This window comes from Clinocottus analis, unplaced genomic scaffold (genome assembly GCF_023055335.1).
Source record: "Clinocottus analis isolate CAN_PGR_092001 unplaced genomic scaffold, fCliAna1.0.p SCAF_7, whole genome shotgun sequence".
Classification (NCBI taxonomy): domain Eukaryota; kingdom Metazoa; phylum Chordata; class Actinopteri; order Perciformes; family Cottidae; genus Clinocottus; species Clinocottus analis.
In genome coordinates, this window is record NW_027176229.1 from 5,379,672 (window position 1) to 5,395,697 (window position 16,026).

Below are 16,026 nucleotides of genomic sequence, written 5' to 3' on the forward strand. Positions count from 1 at the left end.
ATGATCTAAAGCTAAACGTTCAAAGTCGGTGAAAAAAAAAAAAAAAAACCTTGAAATTTTGAACCGCGAGTCGCTTTTTAAGCGTCTTCCCAGCGGGACAAATGCAAGTTCAAGAGCCGACGATCAAAAAGTCTCCATGCTGTGAAAGTGACACACCTTGCCCTTCCTCTTGCCCCGCTCATAAGGCCCGCAGCAGGCTGCGCGAGGAGAGGCAATGCGAGGAGAGGAGAGAGTCGGCTGTTGCATGCTGAGTGATGACGATGTCCGACACAACTAAAACCCACCCACAGTGTCATTTAAATGCCCGCGCATCTCTCTCTCTCTCTCTCTCTCTCTCTCTCTCTCTCTCTCTCTCTCTCTCTCTCTCTCTCTCTCTCTCTCTCTCTCTCTCTCTCTCTCTCTCTCTCTCTCTCTCTCTCTCTCTCTCTCTCTCTCTCCACCCCCCCCCCCTCCCTCCCTCCTAAAAAAAAGCTCGTCACCGTGTCTCCTGCTGCTCTGCATAAATATAAAGCGCCCCGGTGCGCGAGAAAAGGCACAAGCGTGCCTCGGTCTCCAGAGAGGCAGAGCGCGTCGCTGCGACTTGGAAACAGTTTCTTTTTTTTTTTTTTTTGCATGACAGACTCGTGCAGCCGCTGCTGAGGAAAGAGACGCAGGAGCGCGAGGAGTTTTAGCCCAAGTTCGTGGCAGCAGGTCGTTGAGACAGCACACCTTGTTCTCAGGGGGTGAGTTGTTCTTCTTCTTCTTCTTATCCACTCTGCTCCCTTTTTGTTTCTGTGGGAAATTCAGCTGCGCATTCCCCTGGTGGATGAGGATGTAGAAGAGCTGCCCTAATGACCATTTTGTCCCCCCACCTCCTTTTTTATTATAAACAGACGTTTTAAAGCTTGTTCCCGGCTGGAAAAGACGCTCACAATTGTTCAAAAAGTTAAAGTTTTGTGTTTTTTTTAGCGACTCTTTGAAGACGTTGATTGAACGTCCACATTCAGAGCATATCAGGTCGTATTTGCAATAGTGCCATTGTCCATCCTCTGGCTACATTGTGCTAATAATAGCACATCGACGTTTGGGAGCCTAAATGAGAAATAACATCAAAATTGCTCCTGTTGAATGCCGATAAGGCAACTCCCAGTGAAAAGATGGTCCAGGTGTGAACGTTTCATCTTCAAATCTTCAAATAATCGGTGGAAAAAACTTTCAATATTCAACGTGTTTTTAAACACTTAAAACGCTCTCTGTAAAATGAGTATAGTAATTGACATACTAACGTCCACAGTTTCCACCTAAAGGACAAATTAGACCACGTGACACACGCATGCTGATTCATTTGTATTCATTCAGCAACAATTAATGTTTAGCACAAACAATGTTCTCTGTTTGCAATAACAAGGAAATAGTACAACAAAATCTCCCTTTCTGAGTTCTTCAAATGTGTTTCCTCAGAGCCACATGAGCCTGTTTTAGATGGTCTGACACCTGTTAATAAACAATAATAAATATCATCATTAACAGTTTGTTACATCTTTGAGCTAAAGTGCAATTTGGGAGCCTCTTCACAGTGTCGTGCTACATGGTTTGTGTGTTGCTGTACAGCAGCCAACAATGTTTTGACCATCTTGTTTGTACATCACTTTGTTGTAATTCAGTCTCCTGTCGTCCAAACCAACTTCTTCTCTGTTGCTTTTGTTTCCGATGCAAAAATGGCCTAAAATATAGAAAACATGTGTTGTTATAGGCGACAGCAACAGCCCAATAAGCTGTAGTCACAAAAGACAGCCAACAATACACACAATAAAGTGGCAACAATAGTCTGGCAATATGTTTGGGCTTTGTTTACTGTTGGTCCAGGAACACCAATTCCCGACAAGCTAACATGCTAATGCTAATTCAAGCAGCTGGCATTGCAGATTAAACCAAAAGGTGATCAATTTCTGATGTCATGTTTTAAAAACGCAGTGAAACAAATAGTATCAATAGTATGTTGATTTTATTAGCTTGCACATCTCGCTCCACAAGTCCTGGTGCAAAGCGAGTCTCCTGGGAGGTGATATACCTTCAAATTAGAAGAAGTCCTGCGCATGCGCAGTACTGCAGTACGCGCACTTCTTTCACGTAAATGTATTGCAATGCTTCTAGTTGGCAGCACACAGTTTATGTAGTTCCATATTTAGAATTTTTATTTGAACGTAAAACATGAAATGTGTTGAAATTAAGTTTGTGGTGTTGTATTTGCATTTTAGCAAGACTAGAAAATAAGGTTCAGACCCATCTAATGTCTTAAACTAGGGTGCAAACCTGTGGCTCTGTGTTGTATCTCGTGGTCACGCGAAATATGTTGTTCAGCGTTATTGGCGATGGAATTTGGATTTGCTTTTTGCCACAAGTCGGCAGAACTTGTTGCTCTGGGAAATACCAATGAAACCCCATCTGGACGGGAACATCCTGTGCACTTTGGTCATTGCATTGCGCAGAGCAGTGCAGTGAGTCCCCCTGCGTGTTAGTGAAGTTCCGATGTGGTCCACAGTCGTGTATTCATGAGATCCAAACACTGTCAATCGGGTTTCTTTGCATTTCGTGATTGGTTAATGTGTTTTTCTACCGGCAGCGACGTGCACAGTTGTGTCTGCGCACATGCCGCGTGCGTGGACTCTTCAATGCAACATGTAGAGTGCTTTTGATTCACGGCGGTTGGATAATTAAATATTATTAACAACAAATCGAGCCCCACCTGCCAAGCCTGCGAGTGTAGTGCACGCCTTGGCTCAACAACTAATATTAAACGCATCTGTATCCTGAAATGCAAAGCGTGAGCAACACAAAGTAACAACAAAGCGGTTTAAAACTCAATTGTGTCCGTCCGACCACAAAACCATCCAACAGCGGGACCCCAACCTCTGGCCCTGCACGGATGCTCACTGCAGGATTATCAACCACACGTTTTACGAGACACGTCAGACATTTGTGGCATGTCGTTGGTATGTTTTTGCCTCCATTTGTGTGGGAAACTATAAAAAAAAACAATCGCAAGCTCTTTTACACGGACAACGAGTTCAAACTTTACAGTTAAAGGGAAGTCCTTAACAGCTGAGACAAACCGGGAATGAACTGATAACTACAGGTGGTTTCTGAACGACCATGTATGAGATGTAATGTACATATTCAGATAACCGATCATTCATATTTGCCTGCTCTTATTAACATCCTTGTAATTATGACATCATCTCACCAGGTCAAACACCGTCGGAAAAACATATATATATATTTTAACATTCATATTCAGAGCGCATTTCCATCAATGGTCACATCTGTTATTGGCAATTTCCGATCTTCGTAGGGTGCCGCTACAAAGAGTGAGGATTAAAGTGCCGCGTGCTTAACTTATTCCTGAGCCTCAGGTCGGTTCAGTCAGTATGTATGAACCTATCGACACGGACCCAAAACCCTCACCCCTTCAATTTATGTATTTTTTTTATTAGATTTCTTTTTTTTTTTTTTTTTAACTGATATTACAAAGTCGAGTTAATCCGGTTTGGGCTCTGTGGAAGTGGATTTCATATTGCGGCGGCGTCACACATTTAAGCTCCTCCCCCTCCCTCAAAGCTGGTAAAAGAAAACAAACCAAGCGGATGAAAGTAGACGATCTGTTGCAGAGGGACGAGCCGAGAGACGACACAAAGTGTGCAGTTGCGCACCGCGGGGCTGCTTCCAGAGCAGCTGCTGGCACGTGAAGGAGCGCTGACCTTGGTGCTGAACACTGCACGCGGCGGTGTTGCACGGAGCTCTAACACAATCAGAGACATGACACAGTGGCGTACAAGGTGCCTCCTCAAATACTGTGTTTTGCCAAGTTACGCAGACATGGCATGTGGCCGTGAAAGGGTGATTTGGTGTGTAACGGTACCATATTTGACAAGGTGGGTTGCGACACCCCGGGGTGCTGTGTTCAGACGTTTGAGACGGTAAAAGACACATCTTTAGAAGTAAAAAAAAAACCCACTATTGAACGCTCCCAGTTTTTAAATGACGGATGATGGAGAAATCACCCTCACGCCATTATGTCTTTTAAAAAGGTCCGATTATTAATCTGAATCAAACTTAAAAAAAATAACTTTCATTCGTTCCCAGTTATTTAAGATGATTTTGATGTCAAAGTTGGATATTTACTGCTTTTCTAAAGTGAAGCCATATGGACACTCCGCTCTCCTCTCTTTCTACTACTGTACTTGTTTCATTCATGCATTCATTCTTTTAAGCTTCATTTGTATTGCCATAACATTACATTTCTCAAAAGCCTGGTGGAACTGCACTACTGTTTTTGTGTGTGTGTGTGTGTGTGTTTTTTACGTAGCCTACTGTACATTCGTAGGCGAGGCCACCCACATGCCAGATGCTGCCACTTCATAGAAGAACTAACATGCTTTTCAGGCATCAAAGAAAGTAAAACATTTTATTGCAGCGTCTGGCAATCCTGGTTGTCTTGGGCGTGGCGAAAAGCAGAGGGAGAAAAAAGTAGCAATCCACCATTTAAAAATAAGTTATATCCCAATATGTTAAAATTCCAGCACTCAAACCAGCAAAATACCCATAAAAGTATAAAAAGGCGATACTATTGAAAAAATATCATGGTCCATGAATGTTTTCTCTATACTCTTGAGTAGTTGTATTTTTCTTTTTAAAAATCTTAATCTGCTGTAACTGTAGCTGTTAAACTGGTTTTTTTTTAAATTTATTTTAATGTTTGGTAATACAATGGAAAATCCACAAACACTACCAGACACTTCATCAGTAATTGGGTCCAAAGTCCATGAAACAGTTAACATTGTGAATCTTGCAGTTCAATTAATCTGAAACCAATATTTGCAATCAGAACATTACACTTTGACAGTGTTTAGTGAACACAACGTCAATATCTGCTCGAGGTTCGCGCAGGTCTAATAAGTTGGAAAATGGATGTTTTTTAATGTCCAAAGCGATATTTTGCATCCTCAACGGCGCCTAATGATCTGTGTAATATAACACTCTGCTTGAATGACTCATGCACCTTCTTTCACTCACGTTAAATCAACACTGTTACGTGTCGGCAATTTCCTCTAAAACTAATAGAACTTCTATTTCCCCTCTTCCTTCTTTTGCTTTTCAGAAACATCCCTGGGGACACACATATATTCTCTCTCACACACACACAACCACACACACACACACACGCAGGCACCATGCAGGAGTCAGAGCCCACAGTGTGCCAGCTGCAGCCCAACATCATCTCGGTGCGTCTCTTCAAGAGGAAGGTCGGCGGTCTGGGCTTCCTGGTGAAGCAGAGGGTGTCCAAGCCGCCTGTCATCGTGTCGGACCTCATCCGCGGCGGCGCCGCAGAGGAGTGCGGCCTGGTGCAGGTGGGCGACATCGTCTTGGCTGTCAACAACAAGCCCCTGGTGGACCTGTCCTACGAGCGGGCCCTGGAGACTCTGAAGAACGTGTCGCCCGAGAGCCACGCCGTGCTGATCCTCCGCGGGCCCGAGGGCTTCACCACCCACCTGGAGACCACCCTGTCCGCAGATGGCCGCCAACGCACGGTGAGGGTCACGCGCCCCGCCTTCCCACCTTCAAAGTCCTACGAGCACTGCTCCCCTCTCAGCCCGTTCAGCCCCGGGCAGCAGCAGCAGGTCAACAAGGAGCCCCAGCTCAGGGCCATCGAGAACCTGTCCTCCCCGTCCATCACCCAGTCCCTGCTGCAGAAGGGAGGCGTGCAGGCCCAGGACCCCCTGCTGATGAGGGACGGGAGCCGCGGGGGTCTCCTGTGCAACGGGCTGGAGGAGAACAACGAGCTGCTGAAGGAGATCGAACCAGTGCTGCGCCTCATCAAAAACAGCAAGAAGGAGATCAACGGAGAAGGCCAGAGGAATGCGGGGAGAAGAGATGCTGAGATCCAAGTGGCCTGGTAATTTGTGACGTGATACGACCTCGCCGATCCCTCCGTTAGCGTCTTTGTGCTTGTACGCCTCCAGGGTGCCAGTCGGGGGTTAGAGCCTTTGTAGAAAGATAATCACAATTTCAGTCAAGCGCTCGCCAAAAAGATGCTCAGTGGCTCACACAAGAAGAGCCTCCACCTGGTCCTCTGATGAAAAGGTAGCCTCCCCACTCACTTTGCCCTGCCCTCCCTAAACTACCTGACCCAGCTGCATTGCATTAGCAGCTGTCTGACTCAGTGCTCATTCACCTTAATATGACTCAGTGTTCAGTGCCAAGTCATTACTGTCACAACATGCATGGCCATCCAGGTGCACATTCTTCAATTACTGTGGCCGCTGCTTTACTCGGGTTCATATCAACTTTTTTAAACGAAAAGGAGAGTGGCTCGCCTATTGCTGTTTGTCGTGTGTGAAATAAAACTTCCTCTCAGGGATCAGGTTTCGAGGTTCCTCCGCTGCTTTTTTGGCCCGAGATTGGTTTTGAAAATGGTTTGCACGTACCGGAGCGTTATCGCAGTCTAACTGAGTTTGACGCCACAGTTCCCGCACGAATACGTCCGGATAGACAGTTGTGTTCGCTTCATTAGTGTTGATGTTGACTCTGATAATAATGTGACATGGCAGACCCCAATTAGTGGTTTGTAGCACAAAGCTTATCGCACACTTGTCATTAGACCGTTCATTATCAGCTCGCAATAGAACGATAACAGTCCCTCTTGGTTGTGCAGCAGGGTTTCAGCAAGCAAGTCGTTGGGGACGTGTGACATTGGCAATAGTTCTGTATTCAGCATGTCTCCTTTTCAACATTTAATGAGGAAGACTGACAAATGTTGTGCTTAGACTGCCTCGAGTTTGCCTGTAAGTATTAACCCTGGACAAGCTTTTCACAGGGCGCCGCAGTCTGAGTCAATATTCCATCCCTCGGCTCTAAATGCTCTGCAGTGTGCTGGTGATATTGGCGTCTCAGTTATCTGCCATTGTCCTCCCCGACCAAATGAAATCAGATTGAGGCCACCGTCTCCGTGAATCAATCTGTCATTCTTGACCTTGTCTTTCATGAAGACACTTTGAGATATTCATGGAATTCTCGATAGACGTGAGCTCAGAAAAGCATGAATGGTGAAGTCTTGCCAAAATGGATTTTCCAAGTCAAAAACATGCTGACATTTAGTCGGCACCAGGAAGGAGCTAACTTCATTTGTATCCCGTGTTGTAACTTTGTAAGAAGGCTTTCTGAAGAGCTGAAAAGAATAGCCAATAATATGTCGGTTCTCCTTTTTTATTCCTGGGGACAGTCATGAAATAAAATCTCTCAAATTATTTCTTGACTGTTAGTACGCCTGGAATCAAATGCACACTAGAACTGAGAGCTTCTTCTCAGAGCAGAAGCGTTTGCAATCTCACAATCCAGCATGAGGCCGACGAGCCTCCCCCCCCGTCGGCGCTAATGACGAACGACACATGCAACTTCTCTCCGTGTTTCTGCGCGTCTGAACTCCACCTCTGTATTCTGGGGGATAAATATGCTCGCGCAGATTGCAGCAATAAAAGAGATACGGCGTGACAGGGAGTGTGAAAGGGAGAGGGCATGCCTGTGAGGATTTACAATTTGCACGTGCTCATGAGAAAGATTGGGCGGCGGGGGAGTGCGAAAAATGGTTGATGGCTGTGTGTGTGTGTGTGTGTGTCTGTCTGTGTGTGTGTGTGTGTGTGTGTGTGGGCGTTTTGGATCGCGGGAATGCAAACTTGAAATCACACGCCGTCGAATTTGCCGTGTTTATGCATTCAGCAGCGTGGCGATCTCCCCTCCCCCTCCTCCTCCTTCAGAGTCGCTTCGTTCCGGCTCAGACTGACATCTCTCACACTTCCTGTCCTGTTTTATTTCTTTATTTCTTATTTTTTTTGCTGGGTGAGTGGCAGCTGCTGTATATTAAACACCTTTTTCAATTAACTTTAAAAGTACCTGCCTTACCCTTGTCTCTCACAAGTGGGAAAGTGGTGGCTGTGGTGGGAAATCACTGAGGCTGACATGTAGGACAAGTTGTCCCACTGCAGCACGGCAACAGGTGCAATCAGGAAACGCAGGATTGCCTGATGAACGCGGGCCAAGCGCCGTCTGCACACCCACGAAGGCTCGACTGGAGAAAACACCTGTGTGGGTGTGCAGACCCTTTAGCAATTGTGCCGGGATTCCTGATTAAATAGCATTTTGGAGGGTGTACAAGTCCGTGGTTTGTTTACTTGTGAAGATGGAAGAAAGGCGGCTTGTTTACTACCAGTGTGTTTGTTTGCATGCAAGAGTGTGTCCGCGGTTTGACTTTTTAACAAATGAAGGAGCTCTTTTGCACCAGATGTGAGCACACACACACACACCTGACAGAAAACTGTGTGTGACCTCTAGGGACCTCGGCGTGGGAAATGGCACGTCTCCCCAGCTGGCGTCAGATAACAACAGAATGCTGGAAAACATGCCGGTGGAGCTCCACAACGCTGACACTGACAAGGTAAAATGAAACCAATTGTTCAGCCCATGAAATTATTTTGCACGAGCAGAGATCATGTGTGAGCAAACGTTGGTGCTCCTCCACTCCTTTTTAGATCAATAACTCCAAATCCATGTGCCCGTGTGCGTGCATGTGTGTGCGAGTGCTCATGAGCCGGCCTGCTGACTGAGTCTGCAGCTGTATAATGAATGTGCATCCATGGCTGCGTTCCCCTCTCTGGCTTTTTAGCCTCGTACAATAATCCACGCTATTGGCACTTTTCCTGCTTTCCGAGACTGAGCACGCACATCTGTGTTGCTTCTTTGCACATAGTAGTAAAGCCTTTGCTTAAGATCCCATCACCTAGGCATTAGATCCTTCCGGGTTGGGGGGCGGGAGGGAGGGAGCTGGTGCCGCATTAAATCCAGCTTATGCCTTCTACGCAGAAGGATCTGGTCACAGGTCGGAGTGTCTGTGACAGGGATAGCGTCGTAATCTGCACATGGTCCACGTTATCCACCCACTTGTGACGTCGCCCCGGCCCCTGTCGACGGGACCGGATGGGGCGAAACGATTCCAGGAGGCCGAATGAATACGTGCAGCTGCTGATCCGTCTCTCTCGCCATGCAAATGCAGCCCGTGTAGAAACGACGCAGCCCCTCAGACCTGCAGAGAAGAGAGTGTTAGTGCGTGTTTTTAAAGAGAGGGAGAGGGCGATGCGTTCCTGACGGCGGCGAGAGATGATATGTGTGTGATGTGGTGAGGAGCCACGTCTCTTTCCTGGTAGTGTGTGCTCCGACTGAGGAAACGTGTGCGATGAGAAAAGAGTGTTTGGGAAGCGTAATCCGTGTGTGTGCGAGCAAGTGTGCGCATGTGTGTGCGTGTGTGTGTGTGTGTATCTGCCCAGTGCATGCATCTGCACTGACTCATGGAGCAAGAAAATCCCCTGCAGGCGTTTTCCCCCGACACTGATGCTAACTTTGATGGCTCATCGCTAAGTGGTTAATTCGATAGACTCAAGTCACACACTTAAGAAAATGTAAATTTGTACGATTTAAATACGGGGATTTCAAGTGACATGTTGATGGCCTGCAAATTAGTTGTTGGTTTTTTTTCAATTCGGTGCCAGATTTCCCAAGTGCCTTCAGTTTGAGCTTCCACTCGTCTGCCTGCAATTTCATGTCTAATAAGCCCGTTGAAAAGGAAAGCCGGCAAAATGTTCTGTTAAATTCCACCTGCGATGTGTTTTGATGATCCGTTGAATGCAAAAACATATACATGCAACGGCTTAATCACGACTGAATAAGGTGCCAGATGTCATACCACAAATGTACATGACTAAACCGCATACACATTTAACGAACATCATCTATTTCCATTTCTGAGGCGATCAGTCTCACTTTCTGGTTTTGATCTTTTCCCCCCGTGTCTTGCGCTTATTATCTCCATTTCCCATCAGAGGTTTTAATTGATGGGTGAATGAGGAACTTTTGCTGTGTAATTTAGCAGAAAGTCTTTGGTCATTACATCCGGTTATGAAATCAGATTAGCTTCAATTATCCTCATTCCAGCTCCGTGGATGCTATCTTCTGTTGCATCCACACCTCATTCCTGACATTCGCTTGGTGATTACGGAGATAAGGCAATAAGGAAGCATGATCGGTTCAATGTTGTCCTTGTGAAATCGACAATGAATCAAACAAATCTGTTTAGAAAACAAGTGTTGTAACTTATAATTGCTAACACATGCTACTGTTGCTATACCCGAGAGCTTTCTGCTCGCATTTACTTAGTGTAGCGGATTTACACTCGCAAGTTGTACTAATTTTAGAATCGAAATGACTCCTTGATTTCAGAGTAAAACAAAGTCCGGCTGAAATTTGTAGCTGGCGACCTGACCGCTTACTGCTGACTGAACTGATAGCTGTTGGTCGAACAGCATTTTATCAGCTGTAGCTAGCGAGCTAATTCCAGTAAGCTAACGTTGACTCCATGACCCGGGTTGATCATGTTTTACCACAGACTTTATATTTGTTTAAACTTCCCAAAATCCAAATGAAGATCGTAAATTGAGCGGCATTTTACAAATGTGAACGTTGTCATTGAGGAACTCTTCAGCAGTTTGTGATGATGGGAAAAGAGTCAATTTGATGTTGATTATTGAGTTAGTGAATGAGGGAACGAGGGAGTAATTTTGGACACAGACCCGCCCAATCCCAGCTGCAAGCTGGGATTGGGCAATCTGTTTGGGGGAGGAGTTTAGCAAAAGGTTAATTGTGCGTGCATCATTTAATAGCTGACCTCGTCACTTTTTACAGGAGCAAAAAAGCCGTCGTCCCTCCACAGTAACTCTGACATTTAAAATTCATGTTGGTACACATGAATAAAGAAAAAAGTAAACTGACATTTACGGACAGAGGCCTGTTCATATAACAGGCCTCTCTGAAAACTGGCCGTGGCATTAATAAAAAAGTGACTCTTCTTAAATATAAATGCCAGAGCTTCTGGTTCGTGAGCGACAAGCCATACATTCATATTCAAATACACAACTGCTCGGCTTCTTCTGACAGCAACCTTTAGCTCCTTGCATCTGTTTTTTTTTTGCCCGTTTGACTGAGAGCTCTTTCTGCTACAATGATCTTTCTTCCTGTCCACAACCTCAGCGATAATGTGTCATAATCTGAGGCGCGCAGCGGGCGTCACTGCTGTTGGAGCATGAACACACAGGGACTAAGCGCTTTACCCTCCATGTGTGCAAAATCAAATTCAATTCAATCCACCTCATTCTTCTCAGCGGTTTAAGACGATGCAAAATGACAATGAGACCCAACTGCCTCGACTCTGTCGGTATTCGTCTCCGCGGCGAGGATGATGATTGTGAGACTGCCGTTCAGGAGGAGCTCCGCTGTGCGATTAACAATGCTCCGGGAGATAATGGTCGGGCCTCCACGGTGTGGCATTGATTACTCTCTGCCATTTTCTCCGAAGAACACTTACAGTCGGCTTTGGGGTTAAATTGCAGCCTTTCACAAGTCAATAGCTACAATATTGGAAAACCCAGTGAGCCTGGAGTTGGCTTGCCATTAACCTGCTGTTAAATGTTGATTGCCTTTATCCTAGAGCGGGAAATAAAACAGAAATGGAACAGAGGTGGAGAGCGGAGACGATATAAGTAGTTGCTGAGCATATTCCCGCGCTAGAGAGACTTAAGTACAATGACAAAGGGATTTTCCGCAGAACGCGGCTCTCAATAGTTGGTAAACTCCTGTCGAAGTTCCTGTAGATATTACTTGAAATTGGCAATCAATGTCCATCGCTTGTGTGGTACTCGTATCCACTTCGCCGCTTTGAAAGTCCCACCACAGTATGACTCCCAGCCATGAGCGACTTACCCGCTCGAAAAGGTGTCTGAGAGGTCAGCGGCGTTTAGCCGGACGCAGTACGAAGGCGTGAAGTAAAGACTGGTGAGTAATTGTCTTTGTGCTCTTTCCAGCCGCCGGCTGAGGGCCAGACCTCCCTGCAGAACGGCAGCCCCTCCAAATGCCCCCGCTTCATCAAGATCAAGAACTGGGAGACCGGCACCGTCTACAGCGACACACTCCACCAGAGCTCCAGCAAGGTGAGGCGCGTGGAAACCCGCTCCAATTAATAGTTGGATGAAGCCGTCTGCTTGAAGCGTTTACGCTGTCCTGTCGAAGACGATAAGGATTTTGATGTCGTGACTCAAGTCATCTTCATAGCCAAGATTCTTCTGCTGGCGGGGAAGCTTAACAAGGCTGTGAGGCGCTATTGTTTCTTCAAGCCCTGACACCCTTCAAACTATGCGGGAAAAGGCTTAAAACTATTGATGCCAAGTGACGGGAAAAATGGAAACACCTGAATGATCCGAATGGGATGTGACGCAATACAGCAGCCGTGCAAAAACAAGTTCATTTCGAATTCTGTTGAGCCCTTTTTGGTTGTTTGTGCGTTGACTCTCGGGCTGCAACCGGCAATATTGTTTTAATATTAGCTCATCTGCCGCTCGTTTCCTCATTTCGGTGACGTCGAAAGAAAAAGTCATTCATAACAGGAATTTGTTCAATTGTCAAAATGTATAGTTTATGAATAATCGATACTTGTGAGGCTGCGCTTTCAATTGAGATTCTACATCCACCTCATTTGAATCGGATATCAATAATAGACATGTGTTAATAAAATGCAACCGGTTGAGTTGCATCTCAAAAGGCTCATTATCATATGAGATTATCATATCAGGTGGAACATAAACCTCCATCATCTGATGATCATCGAATGCGATGTATTAGTTGACTTGGAAAAACCTTCAGCCTGCAAATTCACCAACACAGAATTTGCAAGTCAAGTAGATTGAAGTACAATCGCACATTGTGATGTTCCTTTACTAACTGTACATACAGCAGAGAGCTCTTGGAAGGGGGGTTATGAAACAATAAATCGACAATTTCCTCTTGGGGAAACATGAATGTCTGCCCCAAATTTTGTGGCAATCCACCCAACACGTATCAAGACATTTCAGTCGAAACCCAGAATGCCGGCGACACAAGTCCTCTAGATAAACGGACAAAGTGGTCCATGCCTCCCGAACACTTTTTCAAAGGTAAGAGGACCTTCATCCTCATGTTTACGATAATAAACACTTGGTAAAGGGGTTGGAAATGATCGTGATCAAGAATCCAACATTGATTGTTAGTTGGAGGCAGGAAATAAACTGCTGTCTTCTATCTGAATAGTTATTTCACTTCATACCAAAAATGTCACCGCATGAAGGCAGTGAGACGCAGGGGGGACAGCGTTTTTTTTCGTTCCATTAATCCTTATGTTAATGGATTTTTTTCCGACAGTTGTTTTTGTCATGCACACTTACGCAGTATACAATAATATGCACAATATAGAGTCTGAGTTTGAGAGTCTGAGATCCACTCCTTCCGTTCGTGCCTTTCAAAACAAAATCCCTCAACTAATAAAATTCTCATTTTAATGTCCCTCATTTGTCGCGCGAGCTCCGGGCAAACGACTGGTGCATTGTTTGTTGGTTCCTCGGACAGTTTCCACCCGAGGTGGCTTCAAAAAGCAAACAATAAATTGGCTGCGCACAACAAAAAGCTCCAGCTCCATGCAAATAAGGGTTCTCTGTGATTGATTTCAATCCCCGTTCATCTTTCCATTTTATCATGCAGCCGAGGCGTCTCCCTCTCGTTAGTAAGCCGGCCTGCCGAGCACAAGGTGAGCCCCGCTGCTTACGCATTCACCCCCCAAAACACATTCGTGAACCGCAAACGCCGGGCCTAATTACTCGGGTGACATATCGGACACAGGCGGCGCATCCCAATGAATGGCCTGTAATGGCATCTTCAGATTTATTATATATCACAGACGCTGCTGTATTCGAGGATGATCCGTCTTTCTCCAAAAGGACAGCTGGCTGGCATGAATGCCCAGAGCGGTGTGATGAGCGGACGTGCTGGAGCACGAGTGATTCCTTTGTTTTATTTTTAACACTCCCCACTCATCCATTTCCCCTCTTTCACGCTGTCACCTCTTACGTTTCATGTTCTTTTGTCTCCTCTTTGTTGTCCTCTGGTATTGTCAATTATCCTTTCCTCGCTTCCTCTTTGGAAATATCCTTTTCTTTTTTTCCTTGTCTTCATTCACATATTCTGACTCGATATACTTTCTCATCTTTCTCGTTTTGACTGCCTGTGACGGCTGTGATTTTTTTTAAATTATTTTTTTGACCGAGTCAAGGTTGGATTTGTTGGAAGGGACACGAAGGGAAGTCTATTTTGGACGGACTGCAGGTCCACGGCTCGAGTGTTTGGACAGTGCAAGTGTGTGGTCCAGGCGTAGCGAGCCAATTTTAGCAGCGCTGGGGTCGGTGTCAAATTTCCTGTTCGCCTGCACGCCTGCGCTATCGTTTCCTGTCGTCCGCTCTTGCTCACTCATTCGATCTCTCTAAGCTGGTGAAGGCATTTAGGCAAACCGAAGTGACAGCTGACTTCAACTCTAATCATATTAAAGTGACCACACAAGGTCGCTCGCAGCCATGAGCAATTTTCCCCGTGCGTCTGTCTGTTTTCTTGCTTCCTGTGGTTCCTCCTCGCTCTTTCTGTCTTCCTGTCTCCGCTTAATAGGACGATACCAATCGTGACTCACTGACTTGCTCATTCATTAGCATGCGTGCCAGCCGCGTGTGAGCCGTATAATGGAAGAGACTGTCCAACAGATATTATGATCTCTTGTGTGCGTTCAATTCAGACTGTTTGTCCTTTTATCGCAACCCCGTGACACATATTATGTATCTGGAATTTGAAAACCTTTTCTGTGTGTGTGTGTGTGTGTGTGTGTGTGTGTGTGTGTGTGTGTGTGTGTGTGTGTGTGTGTGTGTGTGACAACAACAAAACTGACAATGCTGGCAAACAACCACAAACTAAAAAATTATATGTAGGTAGTAAAACATTTGATACAGCTGTTAAAAAAATAGTACAACCACTAAAAACAACAAAGTGTATAAAGTGAATGAGTAAATACAATAAAATGAAAATAACATATCCAGTATATTCAGATATTATGTTGCAAAGCCCTATTTGTTCTGTGCCGTCGGGTATTTCTTTTAAACTCTTTTTGAGAAACTGTTTTACTTATTAAATGAATGTGTTTGTCTGATGGCAAGGTATTGTCATTATATATATATATATATATATATATATATATATATATATATATATATATATATATATATATATATATATATATATATATATCATAACCCCGAGAAAAGTGTTAAAAAGGGCAAAAGAGCTGATCATAGAGGAGCTAAACAAAGTTCCAGAGGATTGGTTTTCTCTTTCTTTGAATATTCATATTTGCATGAAAGTTTAATTTAAGCTTTTCCGTCTGTTTCGTATCAAGCAGAACCAAGTCAGCTAATCCACAAATGCATCCAGAAGGAACGGTGATGCGATAGCGCTGCCTTTTGTCATTTAAGAGTTGGCCATGCGTCTTTCATTTTGCATTCACTGGCAGCACGGAGACGGACGCAGGAGCTCATGAGTGAATCCTGAAGGCCTGAGCGGCCGGCGAGCCAATGTGGAATATTTGCAGATACATTACTTCAGAGCTGCACCATCCGCCACGATCACCTGGCTCGTCATTTCAAATTTGGCAACGAAGAGAAAACCAACAGGCAGAGTGAAAGATATACATTTAAAAAAGCCTCCCCCCTCTTCTGCCACGATATTTGTCTTTTCAGCTGCCAATGTGCTCTGATAACGTGTGCCTGGGCTCCATGATGCTGCCCAGCCAGCCCGTCCGCAAACAGGACGAGGCCCGAACCAAAGAGGAGCTTCTTCCCCTGGCCACGGACTTCATAGACCAGTACTACACCTCCATCAAAAGGTAAGCGCGGCCTGAAACGCCCGCACAGTTGACCGTCGGGTTTATTTCTGCCCCAGACGACCATGAGCCATGTTACTATTTCCTTTGTATATGTTTCTATTGGCTTAGCTTTGCATATTACACTTCTACTCCCTGCATGTGTGTGTGCTGCATACTTGCGGAAG

The 16,026-nt window shown here is 45.3% G+C and overlaps 1 protein-coding gene across 1 annotated transcript in view; it reads left to right on the plus strand.

The window, feature by feature from the left end:
• The first annotated feature begins 515 nt into the window (after positions 1-515).
• nos1 (nitric oxide synthase 1 (neuronal)) overlaps positions 516-16,026 on the plus strand; it is a 40,261-nt gene continuing 24,750 nt past the window's right edge. Inside the window, exons 1-5 of the mRNA XM_068604737.1 lie at positions 516-722; positions 5,138-5,932; positions 8,365-8,467; positions 11,940-12,065; positions 15,717-15,862. Of these exons, the coding sequence (XP_068460838.1) occupies positions 5,211-5,932; positions 8,365-8,467; positions 11,940-12,065; positions 15,717-15,862 (1,097 nt within the window). The 5' untranslated portion in view covers positions 516-722; positions 5,138-5,210. The remainder of the gene's footprint in view (positions 723-5,137; positions 5,933-8,364; positions 8,468-11,939; positions 12,066-15,716; positions 15,863-16,026) is intronic.